At 51.1% G+C, this 27848-nt stretch overlaps 3 protein-coding genes across 6 annotated transcripts; 1 reads left to right on the top strand and 2 right to left on the bottom strand.

Annotated features, from left to right (window-relative positions):
- Positions 1–566: 566 nt before the first annotated feature.
- HNRNPUL2 (heterogeneous nuclear ribonucleoprotein U like 2) lies at positions 567–11983 on the bottom strand. Of its 4 annotated transcripts, none has more exons than XM_040981920.1 (15): positions 11476–11983; positions 11274–11439; positions 9406–9541; positions 9083–9159; positions 8762–8901; positions 8389–8479; positions 8183–8295; positions 7711–7974; positions 7469–7591; positions 6959–7087; positions 6432–6600; positions 4463–4663; positions 3526–3599; positions 3169–3276; positions 567–3067 (listed from the first exon to the last, which is right to left on the bottom strand). In XM_040981920.1, the coding sequence occupies exons 1-15, from the start codon at positions 11824–11826 to the stop codon at positions 2984–2986; spliced, it is 2226 nt and encodes a 741-aa protein (XP_040837854.1). In that variant the 5' UTR covers positions 11827–11983; the 3' UTR covers positions 567–2983. The 4 variants fall into 4 exon arrangements, with proteins under 4 accessions (XP_040837854.1, XP_040837853.1, XP_040837852.1 ...); XM_040981919.1 differs by adding an exon at positions 7390–7432 and having other exon boundaries at positions 7512–7591; positions 11274–11867; XM_040981918.1 differs by having other exon boundaries at positions 11274–11867.
- Positions 11984–12662: 679 nt separating this feature from the next.
- TTC9C (tetratricopeptide repeat domain 9C) lies at positions 12663–22619 on the top strand. The gene is made up of 3 exons (XM_040981917.1): positions 12663–13573; positions 16765–16947; positions 21317–22619. Exons 1-3 carry the CDS (start codon positions 13336–13338, stop codon positions 21409–21411), a joined length of 516 nt encoding a protein of 171 aa, XP_040837851.1. The 5' UTR covers positions 12663–13335; the 3' UTR covers positions 21412–22619.
- A 1425-nt stretch (positions 22620–24044) lies between these two features.
- Positions 24045–27848, bottom strand: ZBTB3 (zinc finger and BTB domain containing 3). The gene is made up of 2 exons (XM_040981916.1): positions 27661–27848; positions 24045–27406 (listed from the first exon to the last, which is right to left on the bottom strand). Exon 2 carries the CDS (start codon positions 27361–27363, stop codon positions 25771–25773), a length of 1593 nt encoding a protein of 530 aa, XP_040837850.1. The 5' UTR covers positions 27364–27406; positions 27661–27848; the 3' UTR covers positions 24045–25770.

Here is a 27848-nt window from a genome sequence, read left to right as displayed (position 1 = left end):
CATGCCAAACGGCAAGTGAGGCACAGCAAAGAATCTCTCCCTACTGCTTCAGCGTTGGGCAAATTCCAAAACAAAGGAAAATTTCCACATCAGCTTAGACTCGATCCAAAGCCAGGACTCAATAAACGCTAATACCTTTGATACCAAGTTTACAAGTCTCCTCATTTGTTCTGCATAATTTTCATACCCATCTGATCACTCAGCAGCAGTAATCAAAGAATGGTTTTCTAAAACCTCTCCTTCAAATTCATCACACAAAACATGCACCAAGCATCTGGAGTGGGCTTTTCCACCTACGTGACTTAGCTGCCTTCCCAAATGCAGCCTCCTAGCTGGCTTTAGCATAGGCCAAATACATGCTGTGAGCTACCATTCATTTTCCTCTGTTCCGACTCTGTCCAACGGGAGCACCAAGTAGACTGAAGTGGCTGGCTGCCAGGTCCAGACAGGGTGGGAGGGGAGGAGCTGCTGTGCAAGGCCAACCTCCAGAAGGATTCAAAATTCAAAAACCAAAGGGCCCGTTGACAGACTCCACCCCAGTCAGTGCAGCCACAGGAGAGGGTGGATTCAGTCCAAATGGCGATTTATTCTAAAACTGGACACTGTGGTGCCTACATTTTTGCCAGAATGTTGTAATGAGAACAGGGGAGGAGAAAGTTACAGATATAAGCAATGACACAGTTACATTTCTTTTTAATGGTAAAACCCTTTTTTACTGGCCACTTCCAAGAATGCTTTACAGGTTGTGCAAAAACATTGACAGGCTCCACGTGGTGTTTCTGACAAGCTTTTCATCTAAAACAACTACAACAGACGTCTGATAAAACACTAAACAAGTCTTCTAAGGACTGTTGCCATAATCCACATATACCCCCTGAACATTGCATTTTCATAATAAAAATGGACAGACAGAAACAAAAGCAGACATCCACTGCTGTTGCCCGTGATCTCTTAAAAACCAGGATGTGGCAGTTGCACTCTTCACCCACCTAGAACAATGTAAAAAAGCCCCCCACCCCGCCCCCAGAATCCCCAAGCAGTTTAAGCTTTGTCCCTGTCTGACCACCAGGAAAAGGCTATTCACTGGAGGGCTTCAGCATCTGAAAAAAGCATGGCAGCCTCTGCCTCAAATTCAAACTTTTGTATAATAACCTTGCCCTAAGGGAGTTTTTTAGGGCTCCAGTTTTCACCTCCTTGCCCAGATGCTAAGAACAAAGTTTTCTCAAACTCTTAACAAGGAGTTAGAGGGTTACAGGAAAGTTCATGCAGTCACTGGACCCACTGTCGCACACACATCCTTTGGATGGCACCACCAACTCATCCACCAGCCCCTGCTACAGGACCGGGGCCAGAGACAGAGAAGGGCGTGTCCTGATGCTGAGGAGCAGGGGGAGCAGGGAGCCAGGATGCGGTGTGCACACCTGGAGGACCACACAGCATGGCAGTAACAGTGGGACAAGACCAAATCTCTGCACAAAATCTTCCACAGAGATGCCAAGGGGAGGAAACGAACGAAGCTTTTTCTAGTCGCAACCCAGGGCTTTCTCTTGCTAGATAGTGCTACAGTAGGTGGTGTCTGCCGAGTAAGCTCCTGGCTGACACAATGCTGAGCAGGAGAATGGATTAAAACTGAAGCTAAATATCTGAAAAAGCATTCCCACATCCCACCCATATTCTTGAATCCAGCAATCTTCAGCTGTCAAGAATTGAAAGGGGTTAGTAAAGTTACAAACATGACTCCCCCAGGGGCCATCTTGTGGCTTGGAAGCCTCTGGGGACACACAGGGAAAGCACCCGAGCCCTGTTTCAAGGTGGAAGAGGTGCTCTCTTCCACACACACGTACACACACACACACACGCACACATTCACGCCCACTCTAATCACACCTCAGCAGCCACAGAGCTGCCATCCCGCCCCCCTTTTCTATTCACTCCCTACCTGTGTATCAAAAACCCAGCAGGGCGCGAATCCTCCATTCTGTATAAAATAGTTGCTATTCTCAGCACCTGGGCCCCAGAGCCCGCACCACAGGATTCACCTATATACATATCCTGCTGCATTTACTGTGTGAGCTGAAACCCTGAGAAACCTCCTTCTCCAAGAGGACAGATGGTTTCAGAGACCCCGTGCCTCTCTCAACCCTGGAAGACAGAGACTGGCTGGTTAATCCCCATCTTCAGGCTGACTGCTGCAGTCTCATTCTGCCCAAGACTTGATGGGACTTCATGAATGGGTACGCAGAGGGGGCAAGCTAGTCTGCTCTGCAGTTGAGAATATTCCCCATGCTGCTGTGGCTTGGGAACCCCATACAACAGAACCATTCACTGGCAGTCTCCATGCCTTGGCCAAACAACAGGAAGGCACAGCCAAGCGGTGATTGGGACATGCTGGCCTCCCAGCCCACCAGACCAATTATCCCAAGAGGGAAAGGTCGGTAAAGAAAATACAAACGGTTAGTTGGTGCAAGTGATTGATAAGAGCCAATAGTTTATTTCCACTGCCTGGTCACAAGCTCACTCTGTGCCCATTCCTGCCTGCTGCTTCCTGCTTGGAGAGAATCCCCACGCTGCCTTCCCATCCTCCCCATTTGCCGTTACTTGGCTGCCAGTTCAGCTACCTTAAGTCTATCAGAAGGGTGACATTTTCAGTTCTTTTCCTGTCCAACTGCAGGGTACAGAACAGGCAGCCCTAAGTGCTGCTTTTTCAGTAAATTTTTTTTTCGATTACAAATATCTACCTAGGTTTGAAATGTTTTATAGAATAAGACAATATTCTTTTCAACAAACTTTAAAAAAAATGTACAGTTTTGTGGTTTGTTTCCACCCCCCTCCCCCACCCCTGCTTGCGTACCCTCCCCCCACCATCCCTCCCTGGCAGCTCAGCCCCACCCCGACAGCCCCTGTTTTCCTTGGTTGTGTTTTGGGGGGGTGCTGGCACCCCCAGATTCAGCTTCATGGCTGACTGGCGTCAACAGCAGGGGCTTCACCGATACCCCTGGTAACCACCGTAGTAGTTCCTGTAGTATCGGTCTCTGTCCTGGGGGTGGTGGTAGTAGTAATTCTGCCACTGGAAGAGAGGGAGAACCCCATCACCGGAAGCCGGAGCCAGCTGTGGAGGAAGGACGATGCTCACCCTACCACCCTCCATCGGCCCAAGCAGATACTCACATCCCGGTTGTACTGTCTGTAATAGTCCCTGTATCTGTTGTACTCATAATCTCGCCCATAGAATCGATCATAGTCTCCCCGGTATCGATCATAGAAGTTACGGTAACCCTGAGAAAGGAAAGAGCAGGAAAGGTCAGGGGTTTGCAGCCCCACAGCCCACCGTTAGCCCCTCTTACATGACATGTTAGCTTGACGGTTTATAAGCAGGGTCCATTTCCCCAGAATAGTCTTCCAGGATAAAATTAAATGGGCAAATCCCTACACCCTGAGAAAACAGCCCAAACCCCTCTGCTCCCCCAAGCCAGCAGGAATGGCTACCACGGCCCAGAGGGAGGAGCAGAGGAGAGCTGCACTCACCCCTCTGTTTCCAGACTGCCCCCAGTACTGCTGCCCGTAGGCCCGGTTGTCGTAGCCTCGGCGCTGCCCGCCCACTGGAAGAGAAATGGAGAGCGCGCTCAGACGGCTGGCATGGGGTCCTGGCTCCCCTTGAGTGGAAATTGAAAGGCTGGAGCCAAAGGCAACTCTGGGGGATCAGGAGGCCTGCTCTGGCCAGGCTCACACAATCTTAACCCGAGCACTAGCCAGGACTTTAAGTCTGAAGGGGGAAGGGCAGAGGAATGAATGCAAACACAGGAGAACCAAGCCACTTTGCTTTTGAAGCTCCCCAATTCCTGCAAAACATTTAAATGGCAAAAGGATACATGGCAGAGTTAGAAACCTAAGTAAAAACTGCCATTTGTGGAGTCACACTTTCAGCCCCAGGAGTCAGCTCAGGTATCAGAGCCCACACCCTTCCTATTCCGGGAAAGTGTACAGAAAGCATTGTTGCTAGAAGGCAGGAACTCTTGGCACTCCAGGGCATGGCAGTGATGTAGTTACACACATAGGCCACACTCACACATACACACACACGTAGACCACCCCCACCTCCACCAATTGCTGGGTAACACATTCACCTGCTCTATAGAGACAGGTTGATCCAAGACAAGGCAGCAAGCCAATCTGTGACAGCCTGACTTCACCAATCTTTTAGACTGGAACAGTGAGGCAGAGAATGTTCAGTGACAGCTAGACAGAGGGGAAGGCACAGTACCGCTTTTCAAAGGAAACTGAAAAGCAACTACCTTTTTTGGTTGACGGGTTATGGAAACAGCCCAAGACTGTAAAGGACACATGGAGAACGAGCCCCACCAGGAAGACACTTCCCTGGTTTCCTTGGCCTTCCCTGAAGGTTCTGGCGGTGCTTTTCACAAAGAACAAACCAGGTTGGGGCTGGCAGGTGCCCAGGACTCACCGTAGCCTTGGCCCCGGCTTCGGTTCTGCCGGTTGCGCTTGTTGCGGTTGTTGCGGCGGTTAGTCCGCTTCTCAGAGGGGGGCAGCTGCTTCCGGGCCTCTTCCCGGTACTTGGTGACAATGGGCTGGGCTTCCTCCTTCTCCAGCTCCCCGTAGGTCACTTCATCCAGGTAGTCGCATTTTTCAGGCAGCGAGTAGTTGGCTACAAGGGTAAGAGAGAGGCTTGTGTGCCTGAAAAGTGTATAGATGGGCAAGAACTCATCATGAAAACAACTGCAGGAAGCAAATTTCCAGCCGCTCCTCCTAACACGCTAGCTCCATCGGCTCACGATGAAGCCACCCCATTCCATGTTCCCGAGATTGCTACAGTCCTAGGCACAGAACTATCTACAAATTGCAGATTTCCAAGTTCTCCAGTTATCCAGACTAAAATAGCCGAGTTAAAATTCTCATCAGGACAGACTGCACAGAGGCTAAGGAACTGGAGAAGTTTGGGGGATGATTAGATAAGGTGCTGAAATTGAACATTTAAGAGAACTGTCCAAGCCCAAAGGCATCTACGCAGTGACACCTGACCACCTGTGCAGACTGGCCAGCAGCTGCCAGTCTGTGACCTCAGGTCAGAGGCTGAGTCCCAGGAGAATTTTCACTGTGGCTTTCGTTCTTCTTTTTTCTTCGAAATTTATTTATTTGAAAGACAAGAGTTATAGAGAGGGAAAAGAGATCTTCCATTAGCTGGTTTACTTCCCAAATGGCCACAATCACCAGGACTGGGCAAAGCTAAAGCGAGGAGCCTAGAACTCTGACTGGGGTCTCCCACATGAACAGCAGGAGTCCAAGTACTTCGGTCATCTTTTTTTTTTTTTTTTAAAGATTTATTTTAATCCCCAAAACAGATATACAGAGAGGAAGATCTTCCGTCTAATGATTCACTCCACAAATGATCACAGCAGCCGATCCAAAGCCAGGAACCAGGAACCTCTCTTCCAGGTCTCCCACATGGGTGCAGGGTCCCAAGGCTTTCCCAGGCCACAAGCAGGGAGCTGGATGGGAAGTGGGGCTGCCAGGATTAGAACCAGTGCCCATATGGCATCCAGTGCGTTTAAGGCAAGAACTTTAGCTGCTAGGCCATGGCACCGGGCCCCTGGGTATCTTCTAGTGCTTTCCAGCCACATGAACAAAGAACTGCGGCAGAAAGGGAACGACTCAGAGTAGTGCTCTTAGGAGACCCGAGCCTCACAGGCAGCAGCTCAACGCGTGCTGGACATCAGGCCTTCTCAACAATAGTAAAAGCAATACAGCCAACCCCGAGCTTCGTAAAGCTCAACAAAATTCCTCTGGATGTCACAGGAATGATGGATTGGCGTGGTTCATTCTGAATAAAGCTGGAAGATCCCAGTCACCAAAGGTCCCCCACTTGCGCACTGTCAGAACTCAAGGAGCTGGGGCACAGATGCCAGAGGAGAGGGCTGCTGCCAGACAAAGGCAGCATGGGGAAAATGACTCTCAAAGGAAGAGCAGGGAGAAGCAACAGTCACCATGGCCCCTTTGGCCTCCTGTGGCCCCGTGCTCTAAGATTTCCAGAAACCAAGATTCACCCCCAGTAAGGTTTTAACCTGAATCACATTAACTACTTCCATGTACTCTCCATTCCATGAAGGCCAAGTTGCACCTCAGTTACTTTCCTCTGTCCACAGTAGTGCCAAATATTCACCACAGATACATACTTAATGAACTGCTGACTGAATACAGCTTCTTCCCTAGCATTTTAGTGACCCTGTGGTCTGTCCCTTCACCTCTCTCTGTATCTTATCCATAACAAATGGAAGGACTTTGCTTTTCTGCTCACTCATATCCACTGAACTGCTCCTCAGGTTTACACTTTACATGCGGTGGGCTGTCGCGGGCAGGCCTCCACATGGTGCACCCTGATTTGGAACTAGACTCCCACCAGCAGGGTCCCAGCCCACCTTTCATCTCCAGCATTATGGACTCAGGCACATCGTCCCCTTCCACCTCCTTCCTCAGCTCCAGCCTCTTCTTCCAGTCCTCCTCCTTCGGGACCACTACCACTGCCTTCCGAGAGAAGGTCTTGAACAGGAGGAGTTTCCGCCGCTGGCCCGAGTTGTACACATTACACTAGGAGTGGAAGGAGGGACGTTAAACATTAAACAGTACCAAATTAAACCAAAAGATAGATCTTTCAGAACTATCACAATCTTAGGAAGTGGCAGGGTTAAGAACCCACAGTTCCAACTTTCCTTCCACTGCCCCAGTCAAGTGCTCCACCACGTGGGCCTCCCGTTCGGGGGAAGCACTCCTGAGGCACACTTCAGGAATGTCTAAAAGCATTACAGCCGAAAGGTAATGAGGTTTGAGAATTCTGTTCCTCAGCTCACAGTCTCTGCACAAATGGACCCCACCTTTGACTGAGCTTTTCTGGATTAAATGGATGTTAAGATTTTATCTCTGAACCTTCCTTCATTTTGAACAGTACCTGATCAAGGATGAAGTTCCTCTTTGTCCGGGAAGCAATCTGGACCAGTTTACTAAGGCACTGGGAGGCTTGCTGAACTAACAGATCTCGGCTTTTGGGGTCCATCTCTGGCTCCTCGGGCCCCTTCATCTGATAAGTTTGAAAACAAGAGAAACGCAAGGAGTAAGACACTAACTGGAAGCCCACAAGTCAGTGCCCACTCTGCAGCCGACTCATTCCTGTCCTCAGAGCTTTGAAAGTACTTCATTTCCCACAATAATCATTTTTAGCATCAACCTGAGTATTTTCCAGAGTTTATCTGCACAGCAGGGGAAAAAATTCCACATAAAACAAAAAAATTGATTTCTTTCTCTGGGGATCCCTTCCTCAGACACTTTGCTGAGAACGGGTGCTAGGCAGTTCCTCGATTCCCTCCCTCCCTGGGAACTCACCCTCATCTGATTGAGCACAGTCTCAGCCCCCAGGACATTGTATCTTTTCTCAGGATTTTCTTTCGTGTAGAGAACTCACCCTCATCTGATTGAGCACAGTCTCAGCCCCCAGGACATTGTATCTTTTCTCAGGATTTTCTTTCGCGTAGTTCAGTGCCCACTGAGTCTTTCCAGAGCCAGGAAGTCCCACCATCAGAATCACCTGCATTCATTACATTACAGAAAATGTTAACTAAGTAAGAGTCACATTTATAAGATGCAATTTGAGAACACTGTCCATGGCTGGATTGGCCCAGCATGCCCACACGCCGTTGGACACACCTCACACTCCTCTATGGTCTTGGGAGGGACCGCAGTGCGCACGCGCTCTTCAACAGGCACAGCGTGGATGAACACAAACTCTTCTGGCAGTGGGAAGAAAGGCGCCTCCTTCTGACCAAAGTTTAATTCTACAACACAATTTTTGCAGAGGACATGGGGTAGAAGCGCCCGGTCTGCCAGGGACTCCTTGCTGATCCGGAATGCCACACCAAGATTTTCTCCATTCTTGGAGAAGGAAAGTTCTATTTCTTCACTCTCAAAATTCTACAATAACAAAGGGCAAGAATAATTGTCAAGGGCTGGAGGTTGAGTAAATTTCACAATTTATTTGTTTTTACTCCAAACGCTGCAGAACACAATTAAACAAGCTATGCATAAAAAATACCAGACAGCAGTTGACAGGAAACAAAACTGAACTTGCTGCCTTCCACCCACTTCTCGCTATGGATCCACAACTTTCTGGAGCACTCACCGCGAAACAGCCAATGACATCATTCTCTCCAAAAGTCTGGCCAAACTCCTCAAACTGTCCGTTCTCTGCCTTTAGTCCTCGTCCATCAAACCCATAAGAAAATTCATCTTCACCTAAAACAGGCAACAAAATTTTGTTACTTTCAGGCAAACTTCCCATAAAGTAAGTGAAATACTACTACAGAGATTAAAAATAGTAATTTTTACCGAGCTGTGGACGGGAAAAATCAACAGACCACCCAACTCGAAGGAGAGAAACTTCTGTGCAGCCTTCTTTCATTGGGAGATTCTGGGTCACCTGGCAAAGTTAGAAAAGAAACTCTTAAGATACTCTGACTAAATCAAGAACAAAAACTAACAAAAAGGTCAATGTTCAAGCAACAACCATCAAAACTCAACACTGCAATGAGAATCATCACTAACTTAAGCCAAGGTCCCAAGGGTCTATCCGCTTGGCTCCTGGTACAAAGGTGATCGTTAAATCTTGATGTCTTTCTGGACTAATGAAATACTGATAGACAGGAATCCAGTACAATTTAGTGAATGAATGAACAAATGAATGGTCTCAATGAGCTACTACCTTGGCCTCGAAGCAGACTTTTCCTTTAGTTACTCCGTAAGTACTCCTTGCCCCAGACCAAAGGGTGGGGAACTTCTCTGAGAAAAGTGGCTGTCCCCCATAGCGGTCTTTGCTCACTTGGAAATGGAGATCAGAGGTATCTGTTAAGAAAAATGCAATCAGGTCAGAATAACACCCAAAGCTTGGATAAGACCAAGGCAGCACAGCTTGTCCAGCTGTCGGGAACGAACAATCTCCGAGCATTTTTCACGCCCTGAAGTCTTAGCCTCCAACACCACTTCTAGAACATTATAACCCCCAGTCTGTCTGCCTTATACATACACGTGTCCAGATTCACAACAGTCTGATCCTCCTCCTCATCTTTGGCCTCTTCTTCGGGGGGTGGTGGAGACTTTGAGCTATACACACAGGAAAGAAGAGCAAACACAATGTAACTGAAGCCTTTTGCAGGGGTCTCTGCATGACATTAAGTCCATTTAAAACTAACAGTGAATATCAAATCCCAGCAGACAGCTTCTTTCAACAAATGAGAAAGGGCAACAGGAGCTTCCAGGGCAGATTGCAGCTACAACTTAGGCACCCCTCCTTCCAGACTCTTCAATCAATATCAGATATGCCCTTTAAGAAGGGACTGTTTCCCTCACCGGCTGTGGTAAGCCTCCTCTCGGAATTCATAGTAAGCTCGGCCATGTTCATCCTTCTCATCCCGCTGTCTCTTTACCCCCCGCCGCTCACCATCTGAGCCTGCTGGTTTTGACTTTTCACTATCTTGTTCATCTCCTACAAAAAGGAGGGAAAGAAAATCAGCAGTTTTCATACTGGAGTGTAGAACAAGCTCAGAATCAACAGAAACTGAAGGGAGACCCGAGTTTCTGTCTAATCAAGTAGCCACATGAGTCCCACTGCATCCACAGCACCTTCGGCTTGGAGATGATCTTCCTGTCTGTCGCCGGGCGGGATTTCAGCGGGGTGGGGGTGGGGGGAGGAGGATGTATGGGCTACTGTCAGCAGCAGATCAAAATTGGGCAATTTTTGCATTCTAAATTTACCTACTTAAATCAGGTCAAACTGCAATAATTTCAGTATGACATTAAAAACCTTCACAGATTGATTTAAATTCTATCTTTGTCATATCTGGTTTTAATGTAGGCTAGGCATTACAGCTTCTAGATACAAAAGCTTCAAATGTTTCTGAGTTTGCCTGTCCTGTACTAAAATTCACAGCCTGCTCATTAGACACTGTAAAATACGTACTAAGTTACCATACTGTACCCCATATAAACATTATGTGTCCAAGAAATAAAAGTGTACAGCCACCCACTCTTGTACAGCCAGTGGACTCAATCAAGGGGATAACACACAGCTATGCTTTTATCAGGACCTTTTTATCCAAAGTTGCATAAACAAGCCAGGTAAGTCCCAAGAGACCCATACATAATACTATACCTTTACTGCACATAATTTGGGGCAGGAAAGTGTCATATATTTGGTAATTGTTTAGAAGACAAGAAAAAAAGTTTGGCGTTTTCCTTAAGCTTTTAAATTTATTGCAACACAGTAAAGCTCTTAAAATATTAATTTACTTAGAGTAGCTCTTTGTCCAACGACATATTTTAATCTCTTATTTAGGGTGCATATTCAGTCAAAGGCTACATAAAGGGATTTTTGTTCCAGCACAAAGGACAAAAAAAAATCTGCAAGTTGCCCGATCATTGTTAAAATCATGTCACTTTACTCAGCCGCGGGCCAAAACGTGCATTACAGACTGACAGCAAACGACTCCATCCAGCGAGACAGGGAGGTCCTGGAGGTGTCCCCTCCTCTGACAGGTACTGTTAGATCAGCTCCGACCTGAGTCCAGGAAGGTCACCAGAGGCCTGAGGCCATTTCACACATTGCCTTCCACAAGGCCGGGCGCCACATCCAGCAGGATCTCACTGCACCGACTCAGGAAGCCAGGAGCCTGACCAGTGGGCTGGTGCAAGCACACAGCCAGGTGCACGATACCCCCGGGCCACCACGCAGCACACGACTCGGCGCCCAAGCATGGCACAACCCCAAATGCAGCAACTGACATGTTCTGAAGGCACCCGGCTAAAACCTTCTCCACTGGTTAACTATTAAACCCTACACAGGCACGCCAGGGGCTGTCCCCTACTGCTCAGCCAGGACGAAGGTTAGGTTGCCCGGTGCTAGGGGATGGCTCAAGCATTTAGGAATGGGATTGTAACTGGGCACACTCGGAAGTTTACGGGTTGATATTTTTATGGTGAAAGCGAGCGAAAAATAATTTAAAAAAAAAAAATCAACAGTCGGGTACCCCAACGAGCCTGCAGCTGAGCGTAGCTGTGCAGGGCCCCGAAAAGCCCCTCGGCTCGCAGAAGGCGGGGTGCGAGGGGACGCTGCTCCACAGGTGCACCCGGCCAGCAGGGTGCACGCGGCCGCCCTCCCGCCCCGGCCAAGCCTCTCCAGCAGTGGACACGAGGCGTCGGCCCCGCGGCCAGCTCCTCACCCGGCTCCTCCGCGGCCTTGTCGCCGGGCGCCTCGTCCCCGCTGCGCTCCTCGGGCTCGTCTTCCTCCCCTTTGCCGGGACCCTGCTCTTCGCCACCATTGACCCCCCCTGAGCCGGCGGCGGCTGCCTCCGTCGCCTTTTCGGGAGCATCGGGCTCGGCCTCGGGCTCGGGCTCGGCCTCCGGCTCCGCCTCGGGCTCGGCCTCCATGGCTGCCGCCTCCGGAGGCTCTGGAGGCGGCTGCGCGGCCTGAGCAGGGGGTGACTCTTCGTCTTCGTCCTCAAGCAGCGCCTCCTCGTCCTCCTCCTCCTCCTCTTCTTCGTCGTCCTCCTCGTCCCCGCCCGGGCCGCCGCCCGACGCGGCCACAGGCCGAGGCTCCGCCTTGCAGGCCCCGCCGGGCCCGGCCCCGACACCGCCGGCCTCGTCCTCGAGCATCTCGGCGTCCAGCGCCTCCTGCAGCCGCTGCGCCAGATCCACCTTGAGGCCGCGCGAGTCCAGGCCCCGCCGCTGCAGCTCCGACCGCAGCTCGGTCACTTTCAGCCGCTTCACCTCCATCACCGCCGCCGCCTCCTCCGCCTCCCGCCGCCTCCTCCTCCTCCCCTGCGAACCGTCGACCGAGCCCGACCGCGCAGGCGCCGCCGCCGCCCGCCTCCGCCTCCCGCGCCAGGCCTGGGCCCGGGCGCGAGCGCACGCACGCACGCACGCCGGCCGCGCGCAGCGGGGTGTCGCCGGCCCGCTCCCCTCCGCGGCCTCGACTCCCCAAGACCCCACCACCGCACAGCACAGCCCGGGAAGCGACGGCCTCGACAAGCCCCTCGCTGTGAGCCGCGACCGCCTCCGGGCGCGCGCCGAACACGACGGAATTCCCGCCTCTTCCTCCCGCCCCTCCCCTGGCCTTACAGCCAATCACCACCCACCGCCGGACTGCGCAGCCGCAGCGGGGGTCTGAGCTGGCGGCGGCACAAGTGCCCTCGTAGCACGGAAGCGTGAGCGCGCGCGCGTCTTGCCGTACTTCCCGCTCTGCGCAGGCGCACGCGCGGAGCTGCGTCAGCGCACGCTCCGCCCACACGCTCCCTCCCGCCAACTGGGCTCCTGGTCTCCCTGGCAATGAAGGCCTGCGGGCCTTCCTGTGCGCGGGGCAGCAGGAACGCCAACTCGCAATTGCTTTCCTAAGCGGGAAGGCCGTCGGGAGCCAAAACAAGTGCCAGTCAACTGCTTAGTGCACCGGCCCCTCGGCTCAACGCCTCCAAGTCTACCCAGCAACAGAGGGCCTGGCCCCGCCCCCGCCGTTTCCATTGGCCAGCTTGAATCGCCGTCTGCCGTGGTGATTGGTCGCCTGCGACCGTGCGGATTTTTCTAATTGGCGCAGGCTGGTGGGGGATTTTTTTTTTTTCCTGGATTGGTCCGCTGGAGAGGCGGAGTCGTTTCTGCGGGATTACTTTTCTGGAGCCGCTTGTGATTGGACGCCGTGGCGTCGTGCGCGCGGCCGCGGGTCGGGGGGCGGGGGACCCCCAAACTGCCCGGAGAGCGGACCCTTTGCTGTCCGAGTAGCGGAGGAGGCCTGCGAGTGGGCTCCTGGGCGTGGGCAGCGGCCGGGGGCGAGGCGTCGGCGGCCACAGTGCTGTGAACCAGCGCCTGAGGTCCTGGTGGGGCCTGCCCACTGTGTGTGTGTACTGAGGGGGCGCTGGGCGCCCACTGACCTCGCTCTCCCTGCGTATAACACGGGTATCAACAAAAGCTGGTTGAATAAGGACTGCTAAGAGAGCGGTCCTTGCAGTCCGGCTCTGCAGTCTGGTGGTGGCGACTGTCCCCGCCTACTCCCTTGTACTTCCAGGTCGGGGAGGAGGGCTGGTCAGCCGGCGTCCGCACGCCCGCTGCATCTCCCTCAGAAGCACCTCCTGAGATCACTTAAACGTTGGCCTCAGGTTCCCTTTCGCTCCGTAGTTCCTTGAACCGTCGGGGATTCCGACATCCTGCAGGGGAGAGGAGGCTCCCTTCCCCGGGGAGAGCCCCCACCCGGGCCGAGGGATCTGTTCCCTCTGGTCCACGAGCTTGCAGCGAGGCATGGAGGCGCGCCTGCGGGAGGCTCGGCTGTATAAGGAGGAAGGGAACCAGCGGTATCGGGAAGGGAAGTACCGAGAGGCCGTTAGCAGGTACCACCGAGCCCTGCTGCAGCTGCGGGGCCTGGACCCGAGCCTGCCCTCCCCGATAGCTGACCTGGGGCCGCAGGGCCCGGCTCTCACGCCCGAGCAGGAGAGCGTGCTGCACACCACGCAGACTGACTGCTACAACAACCTGGCGGGTAAGAGCAGGGCGGGGGCGGGGGAAGGCTACGACAGGCGCCCCCGATGAAATCCACTTGAGCAGTCCACCGGCAGGGCTTCTCCACTCGCACCGGGAGGTGTGGATTTGTCCCTTATGATAAGGTTTCTTTGCTTCCTCAACACAGTTGGAGAAGGAAAGACAGCGTTTCCATCATCTCGTTCGTTCCCCGGCGGCTGCGATGGCCAGTCCTCATGCGTCTCCCGTATGAGTCCAGGAGCCCAAGCACTTGGGCCTTCCCAGGCACGCCGGCAGGGAGCAAGGCAGCTGGCACTCGTTACCAGGGCCCATGTGGGTGGGAGTGTTGCAGGTGCAGGCTTAACAAACAGTGTCACAGTCTAACTCCTGGGGAATCCCTTAGGACACAGCTTGTGCCCCCCTCCCCCTTTGGGGACCTGCCTATTCACATTACTGAGGTGGTTCCCACGGGACACAGATAACCTCAGGAAATTTTTCACCTCACAGAGAAAAACTGCACCTGTGGTGCAGTCGTCTCCTGAAAGGAAAATTGTTAGGTAGGGCACAAATGCCAGCTGCATTCCAGGGCTGGCAGAGCTATCCTTATTTTTTCTGTTTCCTCTACATCCAGCAAGTTGAATAACTAGTATCTTCCATCTGCCAGCGGCTAATAATCGGTATGATTAGGTTTAACTTGATCTAAGAAAGGAGACTTCTTAGGGTCTATTCTGTGCCGGGCAAAAGAGCAAACAGACTTATTTCACATGTGTTAAAACATTCTAACAGTACAAAGCCAAAGAAACTGTTAATGGTTTTTACACTAGGTAAAATGGTTGTTTTTTCAAGTGATTTAAGAAAAAAATTACAGGGCCGGGCGTGATAGCCTAGTGACTAAGTCCTCTTCTTGAATGTGCCAAGATCCCATATGGGCACAGGTTGATATCCTAGCTGCCCCACTTCCCTCCAGCTCCCTGCCTGTGGCCTGGGAAAGCAGATAAGGACAGCCCAAAGCCTTGGGACCCTGTACCCATGGGAAACCCGGAAAAAGCTGGGTTTGGATTGGCTCAGCTCCAGCCGTTACAGCCTCTTGGGGCAGTGAAAATCTTTCTGTCTGCTTTTCCCTGTAAGTCTGCCTTTCAAATAAATAAATCTTAAAACAAAACAAAACAAAAAAAAGTAGTAAATTGGCAAGTGGGAATAGTGAGTGCTGGATGCCTGCCCTGAAAATTGCTTTCCTGAGGGGACTCCAACAGCTGCACCCTTCGTGGGGTCACTCTAACCTGGCCCAATTTATTGGCCTCAGAACTCTGAAATTCATCTGCCGTGTTTTCCTCCTGCTTGGGGACTGGCACACTAGCCTGTGGAATCTCCCTTGCTCCTGTGGGATGGTGTGTGGCAGGTGGTCCCCACCCAGTCACTGGTTGTGAATGAACCTGTGAAGCCCGAGGCGGTGGGCGAGTTGAGTGCTGGAAATGCCTCGGGATAAACTGACCACTTGGTGGGGGTGTTCTCCAAGGCTGAAGCCGAAAGCCTGGAACCCGAGGTGTGTTTAAGGCTGCACAGTTTTGTTGTGAGGGAGGTGTGCTGGAGCTCCCGCCGAGGCACCCAGGAGGATGATGAAGGGCAGAGGCAGTAAGAGTCAGGATGCTTTGGCCAGTCAGCGGGGACTTTGTTCGCAGTTCCTACTTAGCCCACCTGGAAGCTGGAAGATCCGGGCAAGTTAGTTTATTCTGTAAACCTTGAATTCTTCATTCATTAAGAGGAGCTGGTGGGCCAGTGTGATAGCATAGCGGTTAAACTCCTTGGCTTGAACAACCTGGGATCCCATATGGTTACCAGTTCTAATCCCGGCTGACCTGCTTCCGATCCAGCTCCCTAGTTGTGGTCTGGGAAAAGCGGTCGAGGGCGGCCCAAAGCATTGGGATGCTGCACCTGTGTGAGATCCGGAAGAGCTCCTGGCTTCGGATTGGCTCATTTCCAGCCGTTGTGGCCACTTGGTGAGTGAACCAGTAGAAGGAAGCTCCTCCTGTCTCTCCTCCTCTCTGTGTATCTGCTATTGCATATCACTGATTTTGTGGTATGGATGGTGAGGTGGCACCAGAGTGTGTGTAACAAACACACAGCACATAGCCTGCAGTTTCCTCACACAAAATTGGGACCAAAACTACAGGACAAAAACAGTGGCAAAATGGGGTACAGAACAGTGCCTCAGGTGGAAGAGATGCCAGGAGGAAAGAGTGTGAAGCCAGTTACATGTAAATGGAGCCTATTCCAAATAGGTTTTTTTTGTTTGTTTTTTTGAAAGCTTTTTTAAATTAGTTCTTGTTTTTGTGTTTTATTGTCACTCCCCTGTTTTTTTTCTTTGAGATTTTATTTTTATTACAAAGTCAGATATACAGAGAGGAGAAGAGACAGAGAGGAAGATCTTCCATCCAATGATTCACTCCGCAAGTGACCGCAATGGCTGGAGCTGAGCCAGTCTGAAACCAGGAGCCAGGAACTGCCTCCAGGTCTCCCATGTAGGTGCAGGGTCCCAAGGCTTTGGACCATCCTCGACTGCTTTCCCAGGCCACAAGCAGGGAGCTGGATGGGAAGTGGAGCAGCCAGGACACAAACCGGCACTCATATAAGATCCTGATGCTTGCAAGGTTAGAATTTAGCCACCAGGCTGTCAACGCCGGATCCTTATTTCTCATTTTTACTTGAATGAGTTTATAGGGAGAGACAGAGATGTTCCATCTGCTGGTTCACTCCCCCAGTGCCTGTAGCAGTCAGAGCTGGGCTGATCTGAAGTCGGGGGCCTCCTCCAGGTCCATGTGGCTGCAGTGACCTAAGGATTAGGACCATCCTCCACTACTTTCCCATGCCATTATCTGGGAATTGGATCACAAGTGGAGTAGCTAGGACTTGAACAAATGCCCATATGGGATGCTCATGCCACATGCAGAAGATTAGCCTACTATGCCCACCATGGCACCAGCCCCTGTTGTGACCTGCTTTATGGCTGCACCCAACCGAACACTGCACACAGTCCAGGTAGACAGTCCACACGGAAGAAGATGGGGAGTGAAACCTTGTGCCTGGGGGATGGCTGCAGGGTTTGTGGGAAGACTAAAGGCCACCGGCTCCCCGTGTCTGACGTACAGCCTTGAGCTGCCCAGTGTTGGCTAGCCTGGTAAAGTCTCCCTGTTTTCATTGTAACTGTCCTATTAGCCTGCCTCCTTCAGATGGAGCCAGTGAACTACGAACGAGTGAGAGAGTACAGTCAGAAGGTGCTGGAACGGCAGCCTGACAATGCCAAGGCCTTGTATCGGGCTGGAGTGGCCTTCTTCCATCTGCAGGACTACGACCAGGCCCGGCACTATCTCCTTGCTGCCATCAGTCGGCAGCCCAAAGGTGAGCAAGGAGGGACAGGGAACCCTAAGGTGAGTGAGGCGGACGGGGGCAGGACCAGTCAGGGGTACGTGAAATGGTCGGTAGAAATAGCACCTGTTATTTTAATGTCTTGATTCTTTTTTGGAATATGTGATAAAGTCATATTCTTCAAAAAGTATAACACAGTATAAAGTGCATAAGCCTTCTGTCCCTGTGTTCTTTCATTACAGGAAAATAAGATTTTATTTTATTCTATATGTTTTCAGGAAGTACTTATGCTTAAACAGGCATAGATACAATATATATATCCTTAATACATACACAGCTGTGTGTGTGTGTGTGTGTGTGTCTATATATATAAACACTTTTCAAAAAGTTTGTGGAAAATTGGAGTTAAAAAGTTGAAGTTCCAGGCTGTGTTATAGCATGGTAAGTTGCTTTCTGTGGGGCTAGCACCTCATATACGTGCTGATTTAAGTCCTGACTACTTTTTTTTTTAAGATTTATTTTTTTATTTTTATTGGAAAGGCGGATATACAGAGAGGAGAGACAGAGAGGAAGATCTTCCGTCCGACAGTTCACTTCCCAGGTGGCCGCAACGGCTGGAGCTGAGCCAATCCGAAGCCAGGAGCCTCTTCCGGGCCTCCCACATGGGTGCAGGGTCCTAAGCTTTGGGCCGTCCTTGACTGCTTTCCCGGGCCGCAGGCAGGGAGCTAGATGGGAAGCAGGGCTGCGGGGATTAGAACCAGTGCCCATATGGGATCCTGGGCGTACAAGGCGAGGACCTTAACCACTGAGCCATCGTGCCGGGCCCTACTCTACTTTTTTTTTTTTTTTTAAGATTTTTATTTTTTGGCACGGTGGCCTAGGGGCTAAAGTCCTCGCCTTGAACGCCCCAGGATCCCATATGGGCGCCGGTTCTAATCCTGGCAGCTCCACTTCCCATCCAGCTCCCTGCTTGTGGCCTGGGAAAGCAGTGGAGGACAGCCTAAAGCTTTGAGACCCTGCACCCATGTGGGAGACACAGAAGAGGTTCCTGGTTCCCGGCTTCGGATTGGCTCAGCACCAGCCATTGCGGTCACTTGGGGAGTGTATCATTGGACAGAAGATCTTCGTCTCTCTCTTTCCTCCTCTCTGTATATCTAATATTCCAACGAAAATAAAAATCTTTTTTTTTAATTAATTTATTTTTATTACAAAGTAAGATATACAGAGAGGAGGAGAGACAGAGAGGAAGATCTTCCATCCAATGATTCACTCCCCAACTGACACAACAGCTGGAGCTAAGCCAGGAGCCAGGAACTCCCTCCAGGTCTCCCACGTGGGTACAGGTCCCAAGGCTTTGGACCATCTTTGACTGCTTTCCCAGGCCACAAGTAAGGAGATGGATGGGCAGTGGAGCTGTCGGGATTAGAACCAGCCCCCGTGTGGATCCCAGCGTTTAAGGCAAGGACTTTAGCTGCTAGGCTGCCACACCGAGCCCTGGCTGCTCCACTTCTGATTCAGCTCTCTGCTTATGGCCTAAGAAAGCAGAGTATGGCTCAAAGGCTTGGGCCCCTCCCTGTACCCAAGTGGGAGACCTGGAAGAAGCTCCTGGGTCCTAGCTTTGGATCAGCTCAGCTTTGGCCATTACAGCTACTTGGTGAGTGAGCCAGTGGACAGAGGATCTGTCCACTGTATCTCTTGCTCTGTGTAGATCTGCCTTTGCAATATTAGTAGATAGATAAATCTTTACCAAAAAAATAATAACAGTTGTTTAGAAGATAAGTTCATTTTCATAGAAAAAACATTCTGGAATCCATGTAGTACATGCATCCTTTTCAAACTTCACTTTTGAAGACTCCAGATACTTGATGGCAAGAAACATAAACAAAATGCCCACATTTATATCTTTATTAATACACAATGGCTTTGCCATTGGCCTACACTGATGAGACGTTACTGCAGTGCTCTGCTGGGGACCCCTCTGCTTCCAGCATCCAGTAACCACCCTACGTGTGAGTGCCAGAGAGGAAACCTTTTCCATACTGGAACAACCAACACAGGAATTCAATCTGTCATCCACTTTGTAACAGCTCTTTTGCCTTGAAAACAAAGTACCAAGTGTCAGATTCTCTCTCAGTATGCATGCGATTTATCTAGGTCATACCTGGGGTTCATTGAGCCAGAGGAAGCAGTGATGGCTATGGCCGAGGCCAGCTCCCAGCTGGAGAGTTGGCACACTGAGCATGGTCAGATCTATCCATTGCATGTCCCGTTCCAGCCACAAACTGAACTTTGAAAAACCCTAAGGTGACTGCCTTACTGTACACACTTGAAAAAGTTTATGAATAGTGAACTTAAAAGACGTGTGTTTTGGTACAGAAAAAAGCCTTGAAATGTATGTATATTAGAGAGGTCTGCAGAAAGTTCCTGGGAGTGGACATTTAGCCTGGCAGTTTAGATGCCTGCACTGGGGGCTTGTGTTGCGGTACAGCGGGTGGAGACTGCCTGCAACGCCACATACTGTATGGGCACCAGTAAGTTCTGGCTGCTCCACTTCTGATCCAGCTCCCTGTCCTCTGTGGATTTAGGATTTAGCCACTAGGCTATTTTGCAGGGCCCCCCAAAATATATTTTTTAAAATTAGTTAAAATTTGTTTGTTTGGAAAATCTGATTTATTGAGAAAAGGAGATACAGAAGGAAAGATCTTGCTGGTTCACTCCCCAAGTGCCCGCAATGCCTGGAGCTGAGCCATTCTGAAGCCAGGAGCTTTGAACTTCTTCCGAGTCTCCACACGAGTGCAGGGTCCTTAAGGCTTTGGGTCGTCCTCGACTCTCCCAGGACACAAGCAGGGAGCTGGGAAAAAGGTGGAGCAGCTGGGATAGGAACCGGCGCCCATATGGGATCCCGGTGCATGTGATTCGAAGACTTTAGCTGGTAGGTTATCATGTCAGGCTCAATTAAAAAAATTTTTTTATAATTTTATTTGAAAGGCAGAGTTGCAGAGGGAGACATAGATTGCTTCCAGTCTGTGGTTCACTACATGTTTGCAACAACCAGGATGAAGCTAAACTAGTTGTCTAGAACTCTGTCTAGAACTCCTATGTTTGTGGCAGGGATCCAAGTGTTGAACCAGCACATCAGAAGGCGGCTAGATCCGAAGTGCTAACCCAGGCACACCCGTATGGGCTGCAGGCATCTCAAGTGATATGTTCAGTGCTGTGCCAAACACCAGTGCCCGATCTGCCTTTAATTACGCTTTTCTGTGAGGTTTTTGAATTCTCCTTGTACATAGTTAAAGACATCTAAGGAAACCGAGTGGTAGAGTGTGCTGTTTCATCAGATATCCCCAACAGTAATGCCCTTTCAGTGGAAAATCAGCAACCAGCCTGGCCCTGGGTAGGGATTTTTAAAACTTAAAGTGGGGATGGGCATGTGGCACAAGAGGTGGTGGCTCCAATGCTTGGGTACCTACTCCTGCATGTCTCCTGGTCTCAGCATGGCCCTGTCCAGTTGGTGCAGGAGTGAACTAGTAGGTTGAAGAGCTTACATTTGTCTTTGGAATAAGAAAAAGAAAAACTTAGGACCCGGCACAGTTGCCTAGCAGCTAAAGTCCTCACCTTGAATGGTCCAGGATCTCATAGGGGTGCCAGTTCAATCCCAGTGGCCCCACTTGCTATCCACCTCCCTGCTGTGGGCTGAGAAAAGCAGTCAAAGCCTTGGGACCCTGTACTCACGTAGGAGACAAGAAGCTCCTGGCTTCAGATTGGCTCAGCTCCAGCCATGGCAGCCACTTGGGGAGTGAATCATCAGATGGAAGATCTTCTTCTCTGTCTCTCCTCCTCTCTGTATATCTGACATTCCAATTAAAAAAAAAAAATCAATCTTGGGGCACGGCCTAGCGCCTAAAATCCTTGCTTTGAATGCGCCAGGATCCCATATGGGCGCCAGTTCTAATCCCAGCAACTCCACTTCCCATCCAGCTCCCTGCCTGTGGCCTGGGAAGCAGTCGAGGACGGCTCAAAGCTTTGGGACCCTGCACCTGTGTGGGATACCCAGAAGAAGTTCCTGGATCCTGGCTTTGGATCGGTGCAGCACCAGCCATTGTGGTCACTTGGGGAGTGAATCATTGGATGAAAGATCTTCCTCTCTGTCTCTCCTCCTCTCTGTATATCTGACTTTCCAATAAATAAATAAATCTTTTTAAAAAATCAATCTTTAAAAAAATTCAAAATGAAAAAAAAAGTTCAAAATGATAGTAATGATATTTACTGTTGCAGAGACTAATTAGGATATATCCAGATTTTGGAAATGAGAAAAGATGGGAAGAGGTTGGCATTCTTCTCCTGCCCTTGGTGTGACTATACTCTAACTGCCTCTTTCTTGCCTTTTCATCCACCTTCCAAGATGCCAATGTCCGGCGGTACCTGCAGCTGACACAGTCAGAGCTCAGCAGCTACCATAGGAAAGAGAAGCAGCTGTACCTGGGCATGTTTGGCTAACGAAGCCCAAAGATGTTCCTGTCTCTGAACTGAGATGGACCGCCGAGGTTCATCAGTGGATGGACGCGCACACCCAGCCATGGGACGCCTGAGCCTACACATGAGAGATGTGCCCTGGACCTCCGACCCAGGTGGATTTCCATTTGGGTTAACAATGTGTAATCTATGTCTGGGTTTTGTTTGTTTGATCCTTCTGTGTATCTGTTTGTATATTTTCCTTTTGGGGATATTTTCCTTGAGAAATACAATCAGAAAACATTGATCCACTGTGGCGGAATGAGATTTAGATCAGGCATCCTTTAATGATGGATATTGCTGGATGCATTCATCTGCAGGGTTCAGGGTTTGCAGAGGGTCCAACAGCAAGGATAAGCAGAAAAAAGTTTCTATATTTTCTCAAATGCCCAAACCCAAACTAGAAAGTATACCTTTTTGAAAAAAATCAGATGATTATAAATTGGGCCCAGTGTATTAAGATGACAGATTTTATAATTCTTCAACTATAATGCCAAAAAAGAAAAAGGAAGCATAGGAACATGTAACATAGAAACAGTAGCAAAAGCAAGCAGAACAAAAGCAAATGTGCTTTGTGCCTCTGTCCCTGAATTCTGCGAGAGCTGAGTTCCCTACCGAGGAGAGAACAGGGAGGAAGGGCTAGTCCCGCTTGCTGCCTGTGAATCACCCGTGGGGCCTTGGGAGCCCAGGTGGCCTCGGGTGCCATCGGTGGCGCCAACACGGACCCCATCAGCTGGAGCTCCTTTGCTGTTTCATCCTGCACCTTGATAATGCGGTAGTAAGCATGTCTTTAGTCATCCTGCAGCCACAGGAGAGAGTTCAGCTGAAAAAGAACAAACTACCCCAAGTGCACGCAGAAACCCTTAGGCTTTTCTCAATATCCATCTCTCTTCCCAGTAGGCCAGACTCCCTCCGTTCCTCTCCGCATCTTTAAACAGCACAGCCATCAGCTTAGAAAAAGTCTTTCTGCCAAATCTTAGAGTCCCAAGAACAGAACTGCCAAACAAGAAATCTCATACTTGTCTTCGGGCTTCTTAAATTGCTCAGCTGCAGCCTTGTTGGCTCTGTTGTTACTGTGGCTTCACGTTTTCTTTGCTTTTGGCTTGTTTTGCTTTCGGATCTTTTATTTCAAAGACTTGATGTTACAGTGAGCTATCTTCAGTGAGGAAACAATTAAAGCATTTTAAAATGCATCTGAGAAATGTATTGCACTAATGTTTTTATTAGCATTACTAAGAGGACAATCAGGCGTTCGGATTTGATGCTCTTTGAAGCAGAGGATCGAGAGCGACTTGTGAAAGAAGTTTCCCATGTTAAAAAGAAATCAGATGGGCCGGTCCCTGGGAGCCTCTGTGAGAGGAACAGCAGGAGCTGTGGAAATAAGATCCCAGCTCTGCTGACATCGTCCCACAGATGAACCAGCCACCGTGCTCGAAGTTGGTTCCGATTGCTGTTTTAGGCCCTGCAAGTGACTGCCTGCCACTCGGCGTGATGCGCTGCGTCTGGCGAAGTGAGAGTGAGAGTTCCTCGGGAGACTCCTGTGGTAAGCAGAGCCTCTTTAGTGAAGTTATCACAGTGCCACACGTGATGGGAGCCCTCCCTGACCAACCATCCAGACACACTAGACACACACAGGTATGCTTTGTTTTCATGAACACAGATTTTAAGCCAACTGATTTTTTTTTTAAGATTTATTTTATTTGAAAGGCAGGTTACAGAGAGAGGGAGAGTCTGAGACAGGTCTTCAGTGCACAGGCTCACTCCCCAAATGGCCACAGTGGCCAGCCAGGGTTGGACCCGACCAACGTGAGGAACATTCCCACATGAGCAGAGGCCCAAACACTTGGGCCACTTCTGCTGTTTGTCAGGCACATTCGGAGGGAGCTGGTTGGGAAAAGCAGCAGCCTGAACTTATCACAACACCCACATGGCAACCCACAACACTGCCGGTAGCAGCTTACTTTGCTGTGCCACAACCCAGCCCTGGGTTTTCTTTTAAATTGAGACATAGCTCAGGCCATAAAAATCCGATCTTTTGAAGGTAGAAAGAAAAAGAAACTTCTTCCACCTTGTAGTTCACTACCCCAAATACCTGCCATCTTTCAGTTGGATCAGGCCAAGGCAGGAGCTGGGGACTCCATTTTGCTTTCCATCATGGGTGTGCTCGAGCCAGCATCTGCTGTCTTGGAGGACGCACATCCGCCTATGACTGGAATCTTCAACAGATGCAGGACTTGGAGTCCCAGCACCCCAGTGGCATCACCCACTGCACAAAAGCCCATACCTTCATGAGAATTATTTTTGAAATGACTGATTTTTATTAGAAAGGCAGCTATTAGGGGAGAGGGAGAGACAAAAATATCCTCCATCCAATTGTTCACTCGCCAAGGGCCACAACGGCCAGAGCTGCGCCTATCTGAAGCCAGGAGCCAGGAGCTTCTGCCAGGTCTCCCACGCAGATGCAGGGTTCCAAGGCTTGGGCCGTCCTCAACTGCTTTCCCACGCCATAAGCAGGGAGCTGGATGGGAAGTAGGGTAGTCCTGATACAAACCAGCGCCCATATGGGATCCAAGCAGATGCAAGGCAAAGATTTAACCACTAGGCTATTGTGCTGGGCCCTAAGATGGTTTGAGAAGTAGAGAGCTGCCCCAAACAAGTCCACTCATCAGATCCCAGTGGCCACCAGATCTGGAAGCCAGAGACTCCAGTCCATCTTCCATGTGAGTGGCAGGAGCCCCATCCCTTGGGGCCATCTTTGCCAGCCTCCCAGCAGGACACTGCATGGAGTTGTTGGAGCCATCCTAACCACCAGGCCCAGTGCTGTGCTTCTCAAAGGCAGCTGGACCTGCTGGTCACTACTCAGAACAGATTTGCTTTTTTGTATCTTGCCTTGTTTCATGAAGGAATTAAGGCAGCTATACATTCGCATAAATAAAATGTAGAAGCTATTTGAAAGATAAACTAAGTTATTCCAACACAAGGCCTGGGTAAGCATACAGGGCACCCTTGGAGCAGCACACTGTCGGGCATCATCCGTCTTTGCTCCCTATGGTGCCAGTTAAGGAGTTCTCCTTGGCCAGTTCTGCCTCCCTCCCGTATCTCAGACATAGTGCCTCATAGTAAGAATTAAGACTCAAAAGACATTCAGGAAACGAACTTGCCCTCGTATTCTAACCTTTCTTGGAACGCAGGGAGCCAGCTTGTCCTCCTTCCCTCAGGCTGGAAGATCTTTGTGAACTTCCAGAGCTCTCGTTTCTCACCCCACAGCACTCCAAGGCCACGTTTAAGCGCTGTGCCTGCTTGTCAACAAGCATCTGTGTGACTCCGTACACATAAGAACCTCTCCGGACTTTTGTCATCTGCTGGATTGAGGGGTTGAACCAGGAGACCCTCTCGGCTGGAGTTTCCTGCCTTAGCTTTCACAAGTGTCCATTTCCATGCCACCGCAGGCCCTCAGCTTACTCCAACAGTCTACCACCGAGTGGCTGAAATGGTTCATGCCTTCCCAGTTGCCTTCCAGTTCCAAAGACCTCAGTTCTCATTTATGACATGAAGGCCAAAATATTAAGTCATCCATACAGTACCTGTTGCCTGAAGCAACCAACGGCCTTCCCGTGTGGAAGGCAGAGGGAACGAGGGAGCAAAGCCAGAGAAGGGCAAAAACTCCAGTTAACTGTCCTCATATTTTACACCAGCATGCAGTGTGTGATCACAGCCAGGTTCAAATCCTGATTTACCCCTTAAATTCATTCTGCAATTGTAACCAAGTTAACTCTGGAGTTTTGAGTCTCAAGTTTGTTGAGGACAGAGGGGTGGGGGTGAATGTTAATACCCCAAGACCCCACAAAGTTGCTGAGGATTAAATATTAATCTGAAGTGCTTAAGACAGAACACAATTGCAACACTAAGCCATAATTGTGTAAGATTCCCTAGTTGGCATCTTTCCCTGAGTTTCCCTTGCCCTCTAACTCCCTTCTTTCCTGCTAAGCAGGCAGATCCCCACTCACTACGCCAGGTACAGATGTCACATTTCTAAAAGAGTTAGAAGTAAGAGGCATGCAGATTTGTGAAAGAGACCAGCCAACACACCAATTCAAAGACATACTTTTTCGCTGCTAGCTTTATGTTTCCAAACAGAGTTGAGAAGGAATCAGCCCTCGGAAAATGCCCCACACGCACTTGCAAAGGGCTGAGCCTTTCACTCTGCCCTGTACCATCCTGCTTGTCTGGGCAAAGAAAAGGATAATAAACTTCAAGCTGGGCACAACCATCATTCCATCACTCAGCAGGAGTGAGGCCACATGAGGGTGCGAGTGGGGGCTTCCATCACCTCATCACCACATGTCAGTTTTTGGGGCCAAGCACAAAATCTTTAGGTGGCCCTCCAGCACCGCTGCTCTGTCTGTCTGCTGTGGGGGAGCCCGGGAGGGGCTGCACCCCGAGGATGCAGCCAGCCTCCGGGTCCGGCTTACTGCGTTTGGCCAGGTCCTCGTTGTGCGCCTTGCGGATGTGGCGGTAGAGGTCCCCTGACTGCGTGTAGCTGCGCAGGCAGTAGCGGCACTCATAGGGTCGCTCCCGTGTGTGCACGGTGGCGTGTCGCCGCAGCGTGTAGGAGCACGAGAAGGTCTTCCCACACGTCTTGCAGGTGGGAACGTCTTCAGTAAAAACGCCAAAGCTCCCAGGAGTTGCTTCGTACTCAGAAGGCGGGTAAAGTGGCTCATGCAGGGTTGGAGGTGCTGGTAGGGGCGAGGTCACTAGGCCGCGAGGATACTGCCCTGGGCCCGGCAGCAAATGGTAGGGTAGATGAGGCTCGGGAGGAAGGAAGTGGTCGCTGGGCCCCACCTCTGCCAGTCCTGCTGCCCCTGGCTCCTCAAAGGCCTCTGGCTGGGAGGGCTGTGCACCATAGAGGGCTCCTCCAGAGGGGAAGAGTCCTTCCGAAGGATCCTGGGGCTGTCCTTCTGACACATCAGTCTCCTCATCAGAGATCACAATGGCCTCCACTTTGACCTGAACCAGCTCAGCCTCAGCTGGAGCTGGAGCCTGGACTGGGATTGGAGCTGAGACTGGGCCTGGGGCCGGGGCCGGAGCTGGAGCCTGAGCTGGAGCCGGAGCCGGGGCTGGCGGATAGAAACCTGGCAAAGGTCCTCCAGGATCCCTCGTTTCCACCACCCTCAGGCTCTCAGGGCCTACATCAAGAGATGTAAGGGGCTCCACAGAGACTGCTGGGAGCGCAGGAAAGTAGCTGGCAGGAATTGTCTCGGTGGAGCTACTGGGGCTGGCCAGGGAGAGGTCAGCCACTGGTGGCGGAGGTGCCCGCAGATGCGATGAGTCGACCTCCATGCCAGGCTGTGTGGTGTCAGCCCCACCAGGCAGGGGCGGCTCATCTGGAGGACGGACATTGGGTGAGGGCACAGCAGGGTCCTTCCATTCCTCTTTGCCCCAGTGACCTGATGTCTCGGCAGATGCCAATGCCGGCTGCGGGCCGCGGGCGGTGCTGGACAAAAACTCCAGACTAGGGGGCTGGGAGTTGGGCTCCTCTTCCTTCTTGGTACTGTCTGCCTCCGTCAGGGCCCGGGCCTGCAGCCGCTGTTTACACACCTTGACGATGTCATTCATGTGCAGGTAGCTGGCGGCTGCCAGCACATCCTCCAGGGGGGTATCCCCTCTGAGTGCCAGCTGGCCTGCATACATGAAATCCAGGAGCAACCCAAAAGCAGGGGCTGTGACGATCTCATTGTGAATACACACCAGATCCCTCTTGTCCAATTCCCGCTCCTTGTAGAAAAGCTGGAAGAACGGGCTGCAGGAAGCCAGCACTGCTCGATGGGCTAGGAACTGGGTGCTGCCCACCATCACGGTGCAGTCGCAAAGGAAACCCTGGGATTGCTGCTCACGGAGGCTCTGGAGCAGCTGTTGACTGTGTTCTGGGAACTCCATGGCACCCCAACACAGGGCAGGATGGGACCCCGCCAGCCGCTCCCTAGGAAGACAGGACAGGGAGTTAGGGCAGAGGAAACTCCCCGGAGCCCTTAACGTCAGCCCTTCACCATCGCTTGCCACCCCCGATCCCCAGACACTCGCCTAAGCACAGACCCTCCAGTTTCCCAGGTCACACTCCAAGATCTCCTGTTGGCCCCGCCCCCTCGGCCTAACCTTAACAGGCCCCGCCCCCTCCCACAGCCCGCCCCCGGAAGTCCCGCCCTCCTGGCGAACCTCCGCTTCCTTGATGCCCACCCGGTAGCTTCCAGCGGTTCCTCCGCCTAGGAGTCTCTTCCGTTCGCAGGCCTTTTCGGACGGTGGCTCCACGCCACACTTCTGGAACTCCCTGAGCTTCTCCTTCTCGCATTCCAGGAGCTCCAGGACTGCAAGGGTGGGAACTAGCAGAGAAAGCTGGTCCCTCACCCACCACCCAGCAGCCACCA

Source organism: Ochotona curzoniae, unplaced genomic scaffold (genome assembly GCF_017591425.1).
Source record: "Ochotona curzoniae isolate NIBS_2020 unplaced genomic scaffold, NIBS_Ocur_1.0 contig_3527, whole genome shotgun sequence".
NCBI classification, from domain to species: domain Eukaryota; kingdom Metazoa; phylum Chordata; class Mammalia; order Lagomorpha; family Ochotonidae; genus Ochotona; species Ochotona curzoniae.
Note: the sequence above shows the minus strand (reverse complement) of the source record. Positions and strands in the feature narration are given on the sequence as shown.

Excerpts from the sequence above, each read along its gene's own strand:
- HNRNPUL2 (XM_040981918.1), bottom strand. The coding sequence starts at position 11,826 with ATGGAGGTGAAGCGGCTGAAAGTGACCGAGCTGCGGTCGGAGCTGCAG. Across the intron at positions 8,902-9,082 it reads TGTTGTGAATCTGGACACGT|ATACCTCTGATCTCCATTTC; the intron begins GTATGTATAAGG and ends TTTTCTTAACAG. Across the intron at positions 8,480-8,761 it reads AAGTCTGCTTCGAGGCCAAG|GTGACCCAGAATCTCCCAAT; the intron begins GTAGTAGCTCAT and ends TAACTTTGCCAG.
- TTC9C (XM_040981917.1), top strand. The coding sequence starts at position 13,336 with ATGGAGGCGCGCCTGCGGGAGGCTCGGCTGTATAAGGAGGAAGGGAAC. Across the intron at positions 13,574-16,764 it reads CTGCTACAACAACCTGGCGG|CCTGCCTCCTTCAGATGGAG; the intron begins GTAAGAGCAGGG and ends CTGTCCTATTAG. Across the intron at positions 16,948-21,316 it reads CATCAGTCGGCAGCCCAAAG|ATGCCAATGTCCGGCGGTAC; the intron begins GTGAGCAAGGAG and ends CCACCTTCCAAG.
- ZBTB3 (XM_040981916.1), bottom strand. The coding sequence starts at position 27,363 with ATGGAGTTCCCAGAACACAGTCAACAGCTGCTCCAGAGCCTCCGTGAG.